The sequence below is a fragment of the Moschus berezovskii genome, chromosome 2, assembly GCF_049115385.1.
Source record: "Moschus berezovskii isolate FMDL1 chromosome 2, NW_MosBer_1.0, whole genome shotgun sequence".
In the NCBI taxonomy this organism is placed as follows: domain Eukaryota; kingdom Metazoa; phylum Chordata; class Mammalia; order Artiodactyla; family Moschidae; genus Moschus; species Moschus berezovskii.
In genome coordinates this window covers 38,651,860-38,669,821 of record NC_142461.1, presented here as the reverse complement: position 1 = coordinate 38,669,821, position 17,962 = coordinate 38,651,860, and the positions used below count along the sequence as shown (strand labels likewise).

General features: G+C 36.2%; 1 protein-coding gene across 5 annotated transcripts in view; it reads left to right on the top strand.

Moving 5' to 3' along the window:
• UNC80 (unc-80 subunit of NALCN channel complex) overlaps positions 1-15,345 on the top strand; it is a 218,111-nt gene extending 202,766 nt beyond the window's left edge. For 4 of the 5 annotated variants that reach the window (XM_055398557.2, XM_088842016.1, XM_088842011.1 and 1 more), the window contains 6 exons: positions 1,683-1,821; positions 4,235-4,291; positions 10,873-10,954; positions 11,956-12,067; positions 13,117-13,316; positions 14,567-15,345. In XM_055398557.2, the coding sequence (XP_055254532.2) occupies positions 1,683-1,821; positions 4,235-4,291; positions 10,873-10,954; positions 11,956-12,067; positions 13,117-13,316; positions 14,567-14,830 (854 nt within the window). In that variant the 3' untranslated portion in view covers positions 14,831-15,345. The remainder of the gene's footprint in view (positions 1-1,682; positions 1,822-4,234; positions 4,292-10,872; positions 10,955-11,955; positions 12,068-13,116; positions 13,317-14,566) is intronic. The other variant, XM_088842019.1, reaches the window with a different exon arrangement.
• The last annotated feature ends 2,617 nt before the right edge of the window (positions 15,346-17,962 follow it).

Here is a 17,962-nt window from a genome sequence, read left to right as displayed (position 1 = left end):
CACTGACCAAAGGCCAACATTAAATCACTGACATGTATGCAAGTTTTTGTTAATCTTTCTGCTCTCAAAGTCATAACTGTCCCAAAGACATTATGATGTGGGTATATACTAATTTATGAAATACAGTATGAAAGCTAGAGTGTTAACACCTTTGAATTAAACAAATTTTCCATTCAGCAGTCAAACCTGTATAAGACCTGGCAGGGACAAGATGAGGACCAAGAAGTATGACAAGGATATATTCTCTGCTGTTCAAAATCTTAGAGTTTTCTAGAGGAGATAACAGACATTTTTTGATAAAGAACGCCTAACAAAAAAGTGAATGACACAACGTTGTAAATCAACTACACTTCAATAAAATAAATAAAATTTTTAAAAAAGAATGGAAGGCAATGCATATAATCACCAAAAAAATATTGGAGTAAGTGTTCAATGATACATGAGTTTGAATAAGAGGGGGAAAAATTACTGGAATCCCAGAAAGGGCTTAGTATAAATAGCTCAATCTATCCCACCACATTTTTTCATGTCTTTTAAGGCATATTTGATTATACTCTACTCTATGAACACACCTAAAAAGGAAATACCATTCTATAAGAATCAACTTCAAGTCAGTTGTTATGTAGCAAATTAAAAATTTTCAGGACTTTATATATATATATACTCATCTCTGGGTTTGAAATAAACTTCTCTAGAAATGTGACCACTTAGGATATTTTAAATAAGTGATGTCAGATGACATGGTAGTAAAAGTTCACCAAAATTCTAGGTTAGTCAAGATATGTTTCTTGTTCAATGACAAACAATATTAGCTCACTTAGAGTGAGGTTGTCTTGTCACAAATACTATACTAAAGTTAATTTTCATATGGATTTGAATACATGAATCTCAGTTTCTATGGAGAAAATAAGTGTCTGCTTCTAATTTTAAAATTAGATTAAAACAAGCATTTATTTGTGAACTTTATAGATTTTTAAATATTTTTCAGAAAAAAAATACCTGAGATAGTCTTTCCCTCAGCAGTCTAAAAATCATGAAATGTCCTGAATGTAGTGTTTGAAAGTCAGACATGCTTGATTTGTTCAATAACACAGTCCCTTACTGAACTATTTCTGGAATGTTTAAAATGTTATAGTCCAGCTTTTCTGAAATCTTTGATTTGCAAATGCCCCTTGATTTCTACAAATAATCTGCTTGTAGAAATGGACAAGAAGTTTACGTTTATTTCATGAAAGCTGTTTGAGGGTGGGAGGTGTGTAGATGTGAAGAACTATCCTTCACCCTTTGTGCAGATTAAAAACTCAGCTCCAGAAGGTATTTTTTTTTTCAAGATAAGGATACATTCATGTTGTTTTATTGATGCTATTTCCCTCAACCAAATGAAGTAACTAGTCACTTTAACTCAAAGTTCTCATAATGTTCATGTTCTCATAAATGACAGTGTTCAGTGACACTAAAAGCTCAGCTATTAAAGTCTCTGGTTATATAAAAGCAGTGAAAATGTTTCTTAAGCTCCCAAAGGTCTTAGTTTTGAATCTGTACAAAGGGACGAATGATAATTTAACTTTAGATATTGTCCTAAGGTTGTATTCTAGTCAAGGATAGAACCCAAGTACAAAGCTGGTCTGGATTTTCTGGTCAGCATCATCATTTCCTCACACTCTCTTCTCTGGCCCTTTCAGATGACTCTGTCAGCATGCCCAGTGTGGTAAGTGAACAAGAAGCTTACCTCCTGAGCACCATTGGAAGGAGGCGGTTCTCCAGCCATGTCTCCAGCACGTCTGCACCTCAGGCTGAGGTGGGCATGTTACCCAGCCAAAGGTAAACAGCCCTGGATATGTCATACTCCACATCTGGGGGCAAAGGTATAAATTCTGAAAACTCACTCCTGTTACCTTAAAAAGGGCCTACAGAGAAGCAAACAATCCATATTTTTTAAGTAGACCATTCAAACAAATTTTCAACCAGGGTTTGCACAATTTGTAGCATTTTGTTAAGTCAGGCAAGTTGAGGGGATCTCAATTTCTGATCCAAGCATTGTTTCTCCTTAACATTTTTCTTTAAATAGATATATGCTCTTCTTTCATGGTCTTCTTTCAGATGACATTCTTGTATTTCATATATGTTATCAGTTAAGCTAATAATGGGTACCTGGCAAGTGTATAGGACTGGCTTGATATATTTGGTAGTTTAGACTTCTGATATGTCATAAGTATTTAGTTGGAGGCAGTGATGCTTAACAAAGCTAAAAAAGACCTATGCCAGTGTGTGTGACCTTGGGCAGGTCATTTAAAAAGAGCCCACAGTTTTCTCCTCTGTGAAATGAGAGGTTAGCTAAAATCTATCTTTAAGGTAACTTCTCTACCTATAGAATTTTATGATTCCATAATTAGACTCTTTAAAACATTTTCTTTGGTGCTCTCTAACCTCTAAGAATATAGATTTGAAACTTTATACATATAGTTTACCATTTATATGGTAATACAGAAAATGATCTGACATAAGAAATAAAACATTATCTATTTCAGAGTCAGGACTTTTACTTCAGGAACTGAATTCTTTCTTATACATGGAGAATAAGAACAATCAGGAGACATTCTTGTGCTCAGATAAATTTAGTTTACATGCAGAAATAATTACTCTGTATCTAAATCCTGTAGCAAATCATTCCTGAAATGTACAGATGAAATAAAATTTGTGAAATAAAGCAAAATTTTGCAGAATATTTTAAAAATGGGGGAAATGATAAAATATTAATAACTAAATTATATACTTGTAAAGAAAGCATTATTTATATACTATGGAGCTATAAAAATTGGTAATATAAAAGTATTATTATCATTGTAAGATACTGCTTTACTTACTGATAATTTATCTTTGATAAGGAAGTCTTATAAATAAAATAGACAAAAAAAGAGAGCCAAATTATAAAATATCCAAAAAAAGATGTAAAGTCATACAAGCAGTTAATACTGGTACATAGTGATTTATTTTTAATTTCTAGAAATATGTAAACTTTATCGAGAATAAACAAAAACTATTAGTCTATGTAAAAGTTTTTATTTAAATTAGGGAATTTTAAGTAGAGATTCTTTTTGGTTATTTACATGACATAACCAGGCCATCTACTTCCTTTGTACATATCCATTAAGGAGTTATCTCATTTCTGGGGAGAAAATTTGTTCTATTATAGATAGACCAGAAACCCAGAAAAATAACATAGCTAAACCCTTTGGGCTTGAGTCATGCTTGGGAGGGCTAGCAAAGGTAATGATGTCTCTATTAGGGAAAGACTCTTTCTGGGGATCATGCTATTTTTACAGCAAAGGTGAACAACAATTCTCTAGAGGCAGGGCACTCCACCTTCCTAAAGAGTTTAATTCCATCCACTTTAGCAACTATCTATTGAGTGCCACATGGACACTTAGAGCTAGACACTGAAGGAAAGAGAGACAAAGTATCTATGATGTAGTTTCTGTTCACAAATCCCCAAATCACCCAAATAAATCAGCAGCACCGAAATAAATCAATAAACTATTTAATTATTCTTTCACCAACCTGACAGGTTTCTTCTTTTGGCATTTACAATTCAGTCCCTAGAGGATGGAGTGAGGAGGTGAATGCAAGTTCCACGTGACTATACCAGGGTTGTCTTCCTTCTATTTGTTCACTTTTTTTTCACTGCAAAATTAGCAGGTGCAATCAGGTTCTTTCTTTGCTTTTCTTAATGGCATCAGCTCCAAGAGTTGGGTTGTGACAGTTCATGGTAAGTGGTTTCTGTGTGATCAGGTCACAATTCACAAGAAAGAAGCAGGATCCTGGTCAAGGAAACATTATATAAACAAGACAGGTGAAAAGTCATAGCCACCCGGCCAAATGGTTATCAAAGGAATCATAGTTTCATCTTCTACAGACTCATTCCGCAATGTGTTCCAGAGCTCCTGTGTCCATTCGGAGCTTATCACAAGTCCCAACTCCTGACCAGTAAATAGATCACTCCTCTGAGAGTCATATCCACCCACAGGCCCCCCCTCCCCATTGCCTTGAGTCCTATGTCTTGACCAACCCAGCACAAGGTGAAATGGTTGACTGTCTCCTTTTCCTTCCTTGTTCTGTTAAATTTTTTAATTTATTTTTGGTTCTTGGAAGCAGAAAAGTGCATGCCTTTTTTTTTTCTTTTCATTTCTTTGCATTTTCTTTCCCTAAATGCTTCATTTCCCTACCCCTCCTGCAGTGAACCTAATGTCCTCGATGACTCCCAGGGCCTGGCCGCCGAGGGCAGCCTCTCTAGGTACAGTGTCAATGCTACCTGTGTATTGGTGTCTGTGCTGGGAAACAACCTGTTCCCTGTCTCCTCCGTCTCTCTGTCTCTCTGTCTCCTCTCGCCCCGTCTTGATATCGATTTCCATTCCTTGCCCTTTGTTGCTCATAAACACACGAGCCTGGAAGTCAAAGGTGTAGCCTCTTTCATTTTTCAGCTTCAGAGCTCCATCACAAATGGCCTAAAAAATTTACTTGAAAAAAAAAAATCCCTGGAGTTCTTCTTGGGGTTTATCTCATGGACCATCTCAAGAGTTTGATATACCAAACATTAAATTTATCCCAGCTAAACATTCCCTCCTATGCTGATAGTCTTTAAGAAATTTTTTATTTTCAAAAGCTTTTTAATACAATTCCCCATCATGAGGAAGCCCCAATCTAGACAAGTCTTCCAGTCAATACCATGGGTAGTAAGAAAACAGTGATGCTATAATAAGAATACCAATGTCAATATGATTTATATAATTCCCTCTCTTTGGTGCATGCAATGTGACAGGCTGTTATGATAGCTTGTTCAAACCATGTTTATATAAAGAATGTCTGTCCCAGTGCTAAGATGACTCCCAAACTTGCCATGAAATATCAGATACAAACATTTCTTGGTAAGAGACTTCTCATAATGCAAACGATATGATGGTTTGGCTATTGGTTTAAAGCTTCAGAAAGGGGGCCTGCACCTTTAACACTCAGATAAACCACGTCAAACATTCCTAATCTTGTGCTGTTGATTCACACCTCTCAACTAATCCTCATTAGGGGTAATGCTTCTTGTTCATGTGAAGAGTGCCTTTGTTTCATCTCAAGAGAAAATATGCCCTTTTAGGTTTCCATTATATAGTGAGTGCTCCCGTGTTTATTGCTGTATCACAAAGATGAGGAAATGTTGAGAGGCTGTTCCTGTGAAAGGCCGTCCTTTTTTAATTTTTTGCATCTTGTTCAGATTTCACATTTTCTTTCGCAACTGAAAATGGGAAATTTATTGCATCATCAGGTGTATCTTTTTGTTGTTATTTTTTTACTGGCCCCATAATTCATGACATTCATTTGTGTTTGCAAGCCCCTGCCTGGATAGATCAGTCTCTTATTGGTGGTAAATGTGGAGGTGCTGCAGAGTGCAGGCTTAATTCCATTATTGAGAACTTCAAGGACAGGGAAGAACAGAGTAGTCCTCAGGGTGGTTTCCTTCATTGTTCATAGTATTGGAAGAGCTCTGAACCAAGCCTAGCACCACAACCACTGGTTTTGAAGCATTTATTTGTTTAATGCTCAATATTACATACAAGACAGGAGACTCTAGCTCGGAAGATGATTTCAATGTCCTACCCACAGTGGGAAGTATTAAATCAGACTTTGTCCCAGATCTTTTCTAACTAGGCCAAATTCTATTCTTACTGAATAAAATACTAGTCTGGGGTTGGTGAGAGAAGACAAGAGTTTGAGTTAATTTTTATAAATTCTCCCAAGGACTTGGCCCTCTTTGTCAGTCTTAGGGTTCAAATGGACTAATCTGGAGTTGTCTAAACCAATCCAATCTGCTTTTGGTCCAGTATAGATTGGAATAAACCCCAAGTTCTTGCTATTTGAGGGTGGTTCAGAGCCAACACTATAGGTTTTATCTATAGATGAATTAGTCAATCATGTGAGTTCTTTGATGACTGTTTTGGATCAACTTTTGTTGATCTGTTGTTCCCGTAATTGGTGTGTTTGAGTTCTGGATGCCAGTCACCCTGATTCGTTAGTGATCATTAAGAAACCAGAAAATGAAGCACTCACTTTGGATTCTAAAAAGTTCCATGAGTGCAGAGGCATTCCGACGGCCATAGCATGTCCACCTTTGCCATACACTGCGAATCATCTCTCAAACGCCATCGTGTCACCAAGTTCTCTTTGGAGGAGAGGAACTTTTGGCATTACTAAGAGGTGGGTTTATAAAATAGGATCTATACTTTTTATATTTGGTTTCCAGGCTTTCTTATTTTTGGCATGAAACTTCTTTATGGTGCAGATTCTTTAGGTTCTAAAGAAGCAGTAAGATATTAATTATGTAAATTACATTTAGCACACACCTGAGCCCTCAACAAAGTAGTCCTAAGGAAAATCTGACTCTAAAGCTTAAAGAATATCGGGAACCATGCCTAACAGAAAGTAATAGACCCTGCTGCTCACCCCAACCCCACATTTTGATAACCTTTCTGGGGATTTGCTTTTGAAAGAACACTTGTTTTAGGCAACATGGGCAAGTTGGTCTGAGGCTTCCTCCTAAATGAGGACATCTCCAGGATAATAGTATGACCTAATAAATAGGTGAAAACCAATAAAAATTTTGCAGACCTTTAGAAAATTTCTTCCAGGATTTTTTTTTTAATGTGTGCTAACTGGTTTCTTATAAAGATTCATAGGAAGAAGTATAAGTCCTTAAGAATCACTGTGCTATGGTGAATTTTTTTTTCTTTTGGAACTAATAAATTGCAATAGTATGTATATCATAGAAGAATTCTCTTCTTTAAAAGTTTTGCTCTTAGAAATACAGAAACTTCATTGTAGATCTTCCCTCCGTATGCCCACCCCCAAATCCACACACCATGGGCCATATTTCTCTCTCCAGAAGAATATAAACATGCAAAATGTTATTCAAGCATTTAACCGTAGAGGTTTATACTTGAGAATTAAATTTTGTTTGGACATGTTAGAACATTTTGAAAGGCAGGAATTGACAATCAACTCTAGCTTTAAAAAAAAAAAAAGAGATTACAACGCTGTTTGATTCCATAAGGGTAATTTTAATCACAGTGGAAAATAAGAATGTGACTCAAGTTTGAACAAGATAGATGGTCTGCATGAAACAAAATAAAAATAATCTATCCATCTCATGATCATCCATATTTCCAAACTATGAAAATTTGGCAGGTACACCCAAGTAGAAAAGATTAAAACAACCTTGATATGGAGTTGAGAATTAATAACTAAAAAAAATCTGTTTATCTGTTGTGATACACAGAGAAGTGTACTTTCCCAGTGTTAAATCAGTTCTTGCAGGAGAACTAAGATCCAGATCCTTCCCTTTTTTGTCTGAATTCCAGTCTCTAATCTCTAAATACTGTGGCATTTAAAATACATTTTCTTGGATGTTATGGAGGCTAAGTAAACTTTAAACACTAATCTTTTACTGGGAAAGGAAAGAGTAGGATTTTGTCTACTGTTTATGTCCCTGTTTCCTATAAATGCTTTATGGCTCCTTCAGTACTGGCTTCATGCATTCCTCAGCACAAGGCAATCACCCAGTGAAAATGGCTGTGCTGTGTGCCTTCTGTTCCCCCTCCAGATTTCTCTAACCATATTAAAATTAAAACTAAAAGTATAGACAAAAGCAATGAAAATATAAATTAATTTCCTATATACTAGTTTCACCCAGTACTTTTATTTAAAACTTTTATTTTTAAATCTATTTCTATGTTGAAATACACTTTTTTTGTACTTTGAGATGAGTGACAGAAATTTTTATTGCATTACTGAATGGCCTTTTGTTCCCCTATCCTTTAAGAAATACCATTAGATATGTATTTCATTAGGATATGCATACATATTAATTGTATATAGCGCTTAGCCGGTGGCTCAGGTGTAAATAATCCACCTGTAATGCAAAAGAGTCGGACACGACTTAGCAACTAAACAACATGTTTATACACTGCAAGTCTTCATGCTGAAATGAGAGAAAAGAAGTCATTTGTTCCAGGATTGTCTTCTAACATTGTCTAAATTTTTCTAGCTTATAAATTACTTTCTTGCATTTTGAGTAAGGTCTTTGGTTTTTGTAGACAGTTGACTCATACCAGTTCTGCCAAGACCCATATTTACTTCTCTAAAATCCAGGTTGTTTGCCAGAGTAATATTGCTTAGTGACTCAGAAATACCAAGGATGATTTAACTTCAATTTAGAAAGTTTTGTTTGCTTTTATACTTACGGTTTTATGTTTTTACTTGACAAAACAGTGGAAATCAGTCATTTCTCATTCCCAAGATTAAAATTTTTAGGCAATCAGTTTTCTCTAGAGAGGTGCTTAGGGCAGACACTCTGGTCTTCTATTTGGTGTTATACTGCACACCTGATAGTCACATATCACAGATCCTGCACGTGACAGAAATATTACATGACATGGGGAGAATTAAATTGAAACCACATTGTATATGCAACTCCAATTTGATATAGACCCAAAATTACTTCTGTGTGCATTACTTCCATTATTAATTTCTCTGGTTGTTTATTACTAATGTATCCTCTGCACACAGTTAAGCCAGACTTTGATGTTCCAAACATAAACATGTTAGCATCATATTTTTAGGGAGAATATATTAGCTGAGCTGTATTTCCAAGGGAATGTTCTATAATTTAATCATTGATATGTGCATTCCATGAAACACTAAATGTATTATTTATATAAAGCAACTAAATACTAAATCTATAAACCTGATCCATTTCTTAGTTTAAACCTCTCTATCCATAGAGAAAATTTTGATGCTTTTGATTCTTCCTTGGAATAATCATCGTGAAATTACCATTATGTTTTGGCATTTAACACTCCCTGAGTGACATGTATTTCTTTTCTTGCACCATTTTTTTCTCACAATCTCAGATTACCAAATAAAAGGGAAACAAGCGGACTGCCTCTATTTCATTTTCTCTACCTAATTATTTTTAAGACTGTTTATTACCTACTTCCTTCTGGTGTTCTAGAAGCAATAAACTCATTACAGATGTAAAACAATGAAGCATACTATGTTACATCACTTTTCATGTTCAAACCATTTTACATTGACTAACTTCTTTTCTCTACCTTAATGGGAGGTAGATGGTAAGTATTAACCTCCCTTTACGGCCAAGGGAACTGAGGTAACATTTAGATGTCAATGAAGAATCCATTCCAGTGAAAGCTTTGCTTGGTATTTGGGAAAAACTTGTTTCTACTTTTGTGCATATGGTAATTGAATACTCACTTTTCCAGTTTAAGACACATATTAAAATGTGTAATTAATAAGGAGATGTCATTTCAAACATGCCAGCAACTTCCTCTGTATTGCTTATCAGAATTTATTGCATTGTTCCTTTGACGTAATTTTCCATCTACATAGAAAGGTCATTTATAGTACAAGGTTATATATGTATAAAAACAACGTACGTTGATCTTTTTGAACTTGATTTTCAGGTGAATAACAAAGTCTAAAAAAACACCTGTTTTTAAAACTCTTTATGGAATTTCGTGTATCCCAAATGGCCTGATTCTGATATAATTATTTCCTTATTTCAGAAAAACTATGATAAACTCCATTTGGGAATCATTGATTTTTCTTCTAGTGGAAATATAAGTAAGACTTTTAAAAAATGACACGTGACTGTGTCAACTGTGTAATAATTAACTATAGGGGAAATGTATGATTGTCCATCTTGCCACTGACTTGTCTCCCTACAACTGCAGGGAGATTTTGTTTAGGTAGCTCATTTTTTTTTAAATGACAATGAATGCATACAGTCTTTTCCTTTTCATGGACAGTTGCTGATGCTGCATTTCTCTGTGGACTATTTTACTGTAAAAACTATTTGTAGATGACTCTCCTTTCACAAAGGCAAAGCCAAAATTAATTAATCACATTGGCATCATCCACAGGATTACAATGTTCTCTGGGGCACAGTATATTTCTTTTTTTCACTTCCACTCCCATTATAAATCCCTATTATACATGCATGCAGAATGAAAAAGGATCATGGGTCCATGATAGTGTTTTCAGCTTCACCCAATACTAAAATAGGGACCACTGCGGGTAGCCATTTTTGCATATAAAAGACACACATACACAGTAAATTTGGGAGGAGCAGGTTGTTACTTTTACAAATTGTGTGCTATATTTGGGTGCAGCTATTCAATATTAATTAAGCTACTAAGTTGTAATGATAGCTTAATTACTTTGCCAGCCTTATAAATTTAAAATAATTTTAAAAGACATTTTCATTGTCTACCTATGTGACTATTTACTCAGTCACAGAGACTTCAGGCTGCAAACATGTGTTGAATGTGACCCTTCACCCAAATGGATTCTGTGTCTGATGTGTTTGATATTTGTCCATCTTATTTTCATGTAAATTGAAATATTTTAAAAGGTGTTCCCATCCATGTGATAGAGTTGTTCGTGTTTGTTTGTCACCACCTTTCTCCTTACCCTTGAAAAAACAAAAAATTGAGATTAGCATATGACGTGTTAAACCTTTTGGTGGCTTCCAAACCAGGGGTGTGATCGAATCGATGTTTTGCTGAATGACAGAGCGGCATCAGTGATTGAAAACAGAATCTCAATTTTGGCAGCTTGGGGCTACAAGGCCTCGTGTCCTCCCTCCTAAACCTGTGAAAATTCCCATCCCAGGGGTTCTTTCCTAACCCTCCTTCAAAGATAATGGTATCTTTGAAGTGACTGTTTCCTGTAAGTGATTTTGACTAACACCCACCAGAGGATGGTCTCATGTGCCTGCTCCGGGCACGCTAATACTGGTGATGCTCTTGACAGGGTGGCAAGTGTGCAGAGTGAACCTGGCCAACAGAACCTTCTCATTCAGCAGCCACTGGGGAGGAAGAGGGGCCTGAGGCAGGTAAGCAACCCTGAAAGGGCAGGGGAGACATCCTATGAAAGGGCAGTTCTATTCAATTTTTAATGTATATTAAGACTGTTTATATTAAGACTCTATTTTATGTATATTAAGACTCTCTTTTACCTGAAATATTTATTCCCCACCTGAAATAAGCAGTATAGAGTAACTTTAAAACATGGTAAGTGCTTGGGCAAAGTGGAGAGTTTGGAGCTTCTGTTTTTAGCTTTGAATCTTATTAGCAAACCTGGTTACTTGGTGAAATAAGTGGGCTTATATTTTTATTTGCTCCCTATCCAGAAACCATTGCCAGTCAAACTACTGACTACGGAAGATTTTTTATAAAGTCCATTGAAGACTTCTTTCTGTAGAGAGGCAGAGACAGTCATTCTTTCTTCCTCATTTCAAGATTAACGATTCTATTTAAAACTGAAATTGAAAAAAAAAAAAAACTGAAATTGAAGTAAAGATTATCCTTAAAAATTTCCTTTGGTAGGGTGAGTTTCATTTATGTACCATCTAAATAAAAATCTAAATGAGGCTTTGTGCTGTGGCTTTGATGGGAACATCCCAGCACTTATTTGGAGGCTGGAAATTTCCCCAGAATCTAGGGTGTTTTTCGTCAGTCTTTCCTTCAAAGTTAGAATATATTCAGCAACAGCTTTTAGATGAACAAAGGCTGACTGGTAAGCAATCTGCTAGTTTTGTATCCTGAAATTCTTACTATGAATATTTTAATTTATATTAATATTCTTAAGCTATATTAAGGGGTAATAATCGTAAGATAGAATATAGGGTTGGTTAAAGGGGATGCCAGAATTATATAAGTACTTGTGTTTAAATATGCAGGAAGAAGTTTATTGGCTAAGAATGTAAGGAATAATCATAAGACTCTGTAGAGACCCTCAAAGAAGAGAACAAACCATAGAATCCTCTGAATTCAGTCTTTCCTCCCAGCAGTTAGATCCTTTCTGGTAGCTTTTTCTTCTGCCTATTCCGTTTAGCTAAGGCGTCCTCTACTGTCACGTCAGAAGACTCAGACTGAACCCAGAAACCGCCACGGGGCTCGGCTGTCAACCACCCGCAGGAGCATTCAACCTAAGACAAAGCCATCCGGTGAGGCCTCCTGTGTCCCTCTGGGTAGACCTTGACACCAGGCCCACTGCCCTGCCACACAGTGGGGAAGGTCTTCAGAGACTGAGAGTCATGCAGATAAACACCTTTGGAAGCCACTAGGAAAAGGGAAGAAGTTTCCCAGGAAACTTGAGTGCCTTTTTTTCCCCTTACCTTCCTCAATCCCATCTCTCTCCTCATGCACCTAAGTAAATGAATAATTCCCTTGTCTTTGGGAATTGTCTTTACAAAAGTCTTTATACTCTTTGCTATGAAAAAACTAAGAACTATTTAATAATTAAAATTACTATTGAGGGCTTCCCTGAGGTTCCATGGTTAAGAATTTGCCTGCCAAATGCAGAGGACACAGGTTTAATCCCTGGTCCGGGAAGTCCAAGTTGAACCACAAATGCTATGAAATTTGATGATAGAAGGTTGTGTTTTATTTACCAAAGCCAGGAACTGGATTTGTTATATGTCTTACCAAAGACAAGGGAATGATGAGTAATAGGAACTTTTAATTCCTGTTGGCAGTTGTTATGAGCGATGACAAAGTTCACTTAATGCTCTGTACTGATCTTGTTTTTATGGAAAAAAAAATTTATGCAAAAGGTTGTTTTATGTAAAAATTATTTTTCTACCCATGTGCTACTGTTTGTAAGAAGTGAAGTGAAGTGTTAGTTGCTTAGTTGTGCCCAACTCTTTGGGACCCCAGGGACTGCAGCCCACCAGGCTCCTCCGTCCATGGGATTTTCTAGGCAAGAATACTGGAGTGGGTAGCCATTTCCTTTTCCAGGGGATCTTCCCGACCCAGGGATCAAATCCAGGTCTCCTGCACTGCAGGCAGATTCTTTACTGGCTGAGTTATGGGGAAGGCCCCTAAGAAGGTAAAATCAAAACATGTACCTAATGGCCTAATGTGCTCTCATTTATTGGTAAACCAGCAATGTCTTTACTAAGAAAGTCAGGAGACACTGGTTAAGGCTAATTATTAAGCACTGCCCACCTACTATCCTCCTATTCCGATTTAATGCTCTACTTCCGACCTACAGCGGACCAAAAACGATCTGTGACCTTCATCGAGGCTCAGCCAGAGCCAGCAGGTGCCCCAGCAGACACACTTCCTGCCACAGGCCAGCCACAGGGCTGCAGCCCAGCCCCATCCAGGAAACCGGAAGGAATGGACAAACCAGTGCTCACGTCGTCCCCCGCCATTGTTGTTGCTGATCTTCACAGCCCGTCTCCCAAGCAGGTGAGGGCCCTGGAGAAACAGGCAAGTCTTGCTCTTTGCATACATCTGGCTAGGAATAGCTGAGTCTGAGTCAGTAATGTTTCGTCAGACACTGGTCCTATCATTATGAAAAAAAAAAATCAATTGTAAAGTATATGGCCAAGAATATATCTACTTGAGAAGGAATAAGAGAAGTCTTTATACTCTTTGTTATGGAAAAAACTAAAGAAATATTTCATAATTAAATGACCACTGAGGGTTTCCCTGGAGGTCCATTGGTTAAGAATTTGCCTGCCAATGCAGGGGACACAGGTTCAATCCTTGGTCCGGGAGGATACCACATGCCGTGGAGCATCTGAGCCTGTGTGCCGCAACTACTGAGCCCATGCTCTGGAGCCCATGCTGCACAGAGGAGAAGCCACTGCAGTAAGAAGCTAGCATACTTCAATGAAAGAGTAGGCCCCACTCACCACAATTAAGGAAAACCCATGTGTAGCAACACTTAGCACGGTCAAAAATAAATAAGTAAATATATAAATAAAAATTAAAAAAATAAAGGTACCACTGAAAACCAGTATACTATACATGGCTGACAGTTCAATAAAAAAAAAATAAAATTACCAATTTAGATGAAACCTTTAAATACATACTTAGTCACTCAGTCATGTCCTACTCTTTGCGACCCCCTTGGACTGGCTGCCAGATTCCTCTGTCCATGGGATTTCTTAGGCAAGAATTCTGGAATGGGTATCCATTGCCTTCTCTGGGGGATCTTCCCAACCCAGGGATCAAATGCACGTCTCTTGCATCTCTTACAATGAAGGTGGATTCTTTACCATCTGAGCCACCAGGGAAGCCCTTTAAATATAGAATCTTCTGAGAGGAACTTTTGTTTTGATCTTTTTTTGTTGCTGTTTAGATATTTTTCTTGTTTTGATCCCATGTTCTTCTCACGTGGTATTTAAAGAAAGCTAAGGGGCAATATATACATTTTTGAAGTCTTTAATGGTTAAAATAATTGTAATACCTTTATCTCATTTTACCCTCACAGTCTACAAGGTGAGCATGGCAAAAAATGAGGCTCATGCAACAGGTTAGAAAACTAAGGCTTAAAAAGTTGAAAAGGCCTACATAAAATCTCGCGTATACCAAAGGCTAAAACTAGGTCCATCCTTGTGATTCCTTTCCAGTCACAGCCGGACAACAGTATTTTTTGATCCTCTTTCCTGGTATCCATTCTACCTTTCAATGTTACGATCCTTTGGTCATAGGGTGAGAACCTCCCAGCTGAAGAAGGAGAAAGGAAGGACACAGAAGGACAAGGTGCTATGGCACACAGCCCCCTCTCTACACAACTCTCAGACCCTGATGACTTCACAGGTCTTGAGACATCCATCCTCCTACAGCACGGAGACACAGTTCTTCATATCAGTGAGGAAAATGGCATGGAGAACCCCCTGCTGGCGAGCCAGTTCCCTTTTACTCCCACGGAGCGGGGGGAGACGGATGTAGACCTAGATGAGTCTCATGTTTAGTTCTGTACCTTTTAAGTGTTGTAGGTGTAGACAAGATGTGGAAGGGATCAGTTTGCTGAAAGTTGAAAACGTTCACTTGGAATATATGAAAACACAGCACTTTACACCCAATGGGTAGCACAAATCCCAGTAGATTTTTCTGCCAATGTGCATATTGTTTCATGAACATCTTTAAAAAATCAGTGGCTAAGATGGTTTGGTTGTGTAAAGACCATGAAATCCAGGGGGGAATAAAGGGACAGAGCCATTTCACTGCACATTGTTTATGATTCAAGAAGCCTTGAGCAATTAAAAATATATAATGTTACAGAGCTGCTTAGCTATGAATATTAAAGTAATGTATTCTAAAAAACTAATGCAATTTTTTGAGGTTACATAATACATCTCATGCAAATGTTTATTTTTCTAATTTCAAAAACATTAAATCAGGTGGCTATACAAGTAGCAATTTAGATAAAAAATACTTAAAAGGAAAATATTAGTTTGGGGAAACTAAATATTAATAGCAAATAAGCCTGCAGCCATTTTTTTTTTTTGGATCAAAAATATAACCATTTAGAAGAAGAAAAAATACTATTTTTAGAACTGTGAACTTTTCAATTTATTTTTTAACTGTCATTTTCATTACATATTGTAAATCAAAATGCTAATGCCATAAGATCATTCCATTTTATAATCAACACAGAGAATATTCTAGAAATTATCAGATATAATTCTAAATTAAGAAGACATAAATAACCTATGATATGATAAAAATTAAATATATATATAATAGCTAGAAAGAGATGGTATTCCTACTTCTAGCCCTGATGACATCAATGCCAACATTGGAAAATATCGGGAAATGTAATTATTTTCCCTTATAGTGTCCTGTGCCTGCCCTTAAGGGCATATTTTCAGATATTAAGATTAGTGTTATTAGAATTGGTTCAATAAAATAAATTTTCTCAATGTTAGCAAATTTATGTGATCCTTTAGATGTTAAGCTTATGAAGAAAAAATATAAAGTGTGCAATTTCTTTATAGACACAGTCAGCTTGTGTATTTTAACTTGAAGTTCAGTTACTTCAAGAAAAGTATAAAACTTAGGAGGCTCATGAGGCCATATCTACTGTGTTATTAGTCCTACAGTAGGGATTGGCATTTTACAGTTCAAGATTAAATTTTAAAACTAACAGTTTATATTGGAAAATTGTTACATAACTTCTAAGCATATAAAAACTCATACATACCTATATTGGTATGGTGGTGGGGTTTATGTATATGTTTTCTGGCACTCAAGCTACAGTTTAGACTACAATTACATTGCAATGAACTTAGAACCCATTCTGTACACTTAAACTTTGACTATGTTGGTTATGAAATGCATATGTATATATAAAGGAGACCTGCTAAACCCACCCAAATCACAAAGGAAAATTATTTTTCTGTTAGCATTGCTTATTAAACAGGCATTGTTTTTTATTGTGATTTATATTTTCCAATATAATTTGGGGTTTTGGTCTCATTCACTAATAGAATGAAAGATATCTGTGAGTTAAAGGACAAAACTAAATATTTCAAATCTAAACATTCAGAAAACAGAGGTGGTAAATGACCTCTTCTACATTTTACAATATTTTCAGGACATTTATGCTTAATGCTGAGTTCTAAAATGCAGAAATACACATAAAGAAGTGGTTTTATGATTCCTGCTAAGCTGATATATTTCATCTGCTTAAAATTATGCTGCTCCCTTAGTGTTAGAGGCCTTATGTTTGGTAATTACAAATGTCTGGGCTATATGAGTCTCCTATATGTGCGTGTTTTGTTCCAGTTCCTTGATGCTTGACTCAAATTCTCTGTGTATAATTGTATCAAGTATTTAAAAAGTAAAAGGGTCTAAGAATATTGTTAAATATCTGACCAGAATCCTATATACCTTTATATATATTTAAAAAGTGATAGACTGTGTTGAACATGACTATGCTGACCTGTCTGCCTTTTAGCCTGATTCCTTCACTCTAGTGTTATGGAAGTCTGTTGGAAGCTTTTCCAATAAGCTAAGTAATGTTGTACCTTGCAAAAAAGCCTCCACTCTGACAAACAGGGCCTTATAGAATAGGAATGTTTTCATACTGGGACTATGGAGATTTTACAGATGTATACGTCTGTTCCATTTAAGGTGCCCTTAAATGTGCTGAATGTAATGTGTTAAATGTCTGTGTGTAATTGATAAAATACATGGATGTGCATAAGATTGTCACAAGATGTATTCTCAGGAATACTGTTCCCTGGATTTTGAAGGAATAATTATTTTAAAAAAAAGCTGGAGAAGATTAGAAAAAGATCAAGATAAGTAACAATTTTTTGTAATTCAAAATGTTATTGAGTATATGACTAAAAGTTAATTATTACATATGATAAATATCGTATTGGTAATACTAGATCATTTCTTAAGCTATGATACTTAATAATATTTATCTTGTTCAGAGGAAAATGAAAACAGATGCCTACTTCCCATGTACAAAAAAATTGGACTCAACCAAGGGATTGCTCTTCTAAAATTAACTTTTGAGAGACCTTGGAGTGAGCATGTGTCCTCCACAATAGTGGGTGTAAATTTACTCAGATTCAATTAAAGCAGTTCAAATTCTGGATACACCATTTTATACAACAAAACATTTAACTTTCACTTTTCAGTATTTGTTGCTTTCTGTAATTCTTTTAGGTAAGTTTTATTTCTTTTTTCCAAAAATGAAACTGAATTACTGAGTGCACTGGGACAAGGCACTTAGAACTATAGTGTCGAAAGGCATAATTGGGCATGACAATGCTGGGAGAAAAATCCATAGAATTTGGGGGTCTGGTTTGGGCTTGTTGAGTAGGCTGGAAGTAAAGTGTTTACTATTTCAAGCCTCCAAGAGTACTCTGGGCAGAATACCAAGAGTCCTTTCTTTAGTATTTGTCCCTTGAATCAATTAAAAACATTCTCTACTCTGCTGTCCAGCTCTGAGAGTATCTGAACAGGAATAGACTGTATGTTGGGACAAACAGGGAAAAAGGTCATAAATAGAATGACAGTCCAATATAAAATTAAATACCCTTCATCAAGTTATACAGAGACTTTAATAGTCTCTGTAATTTGCTGCT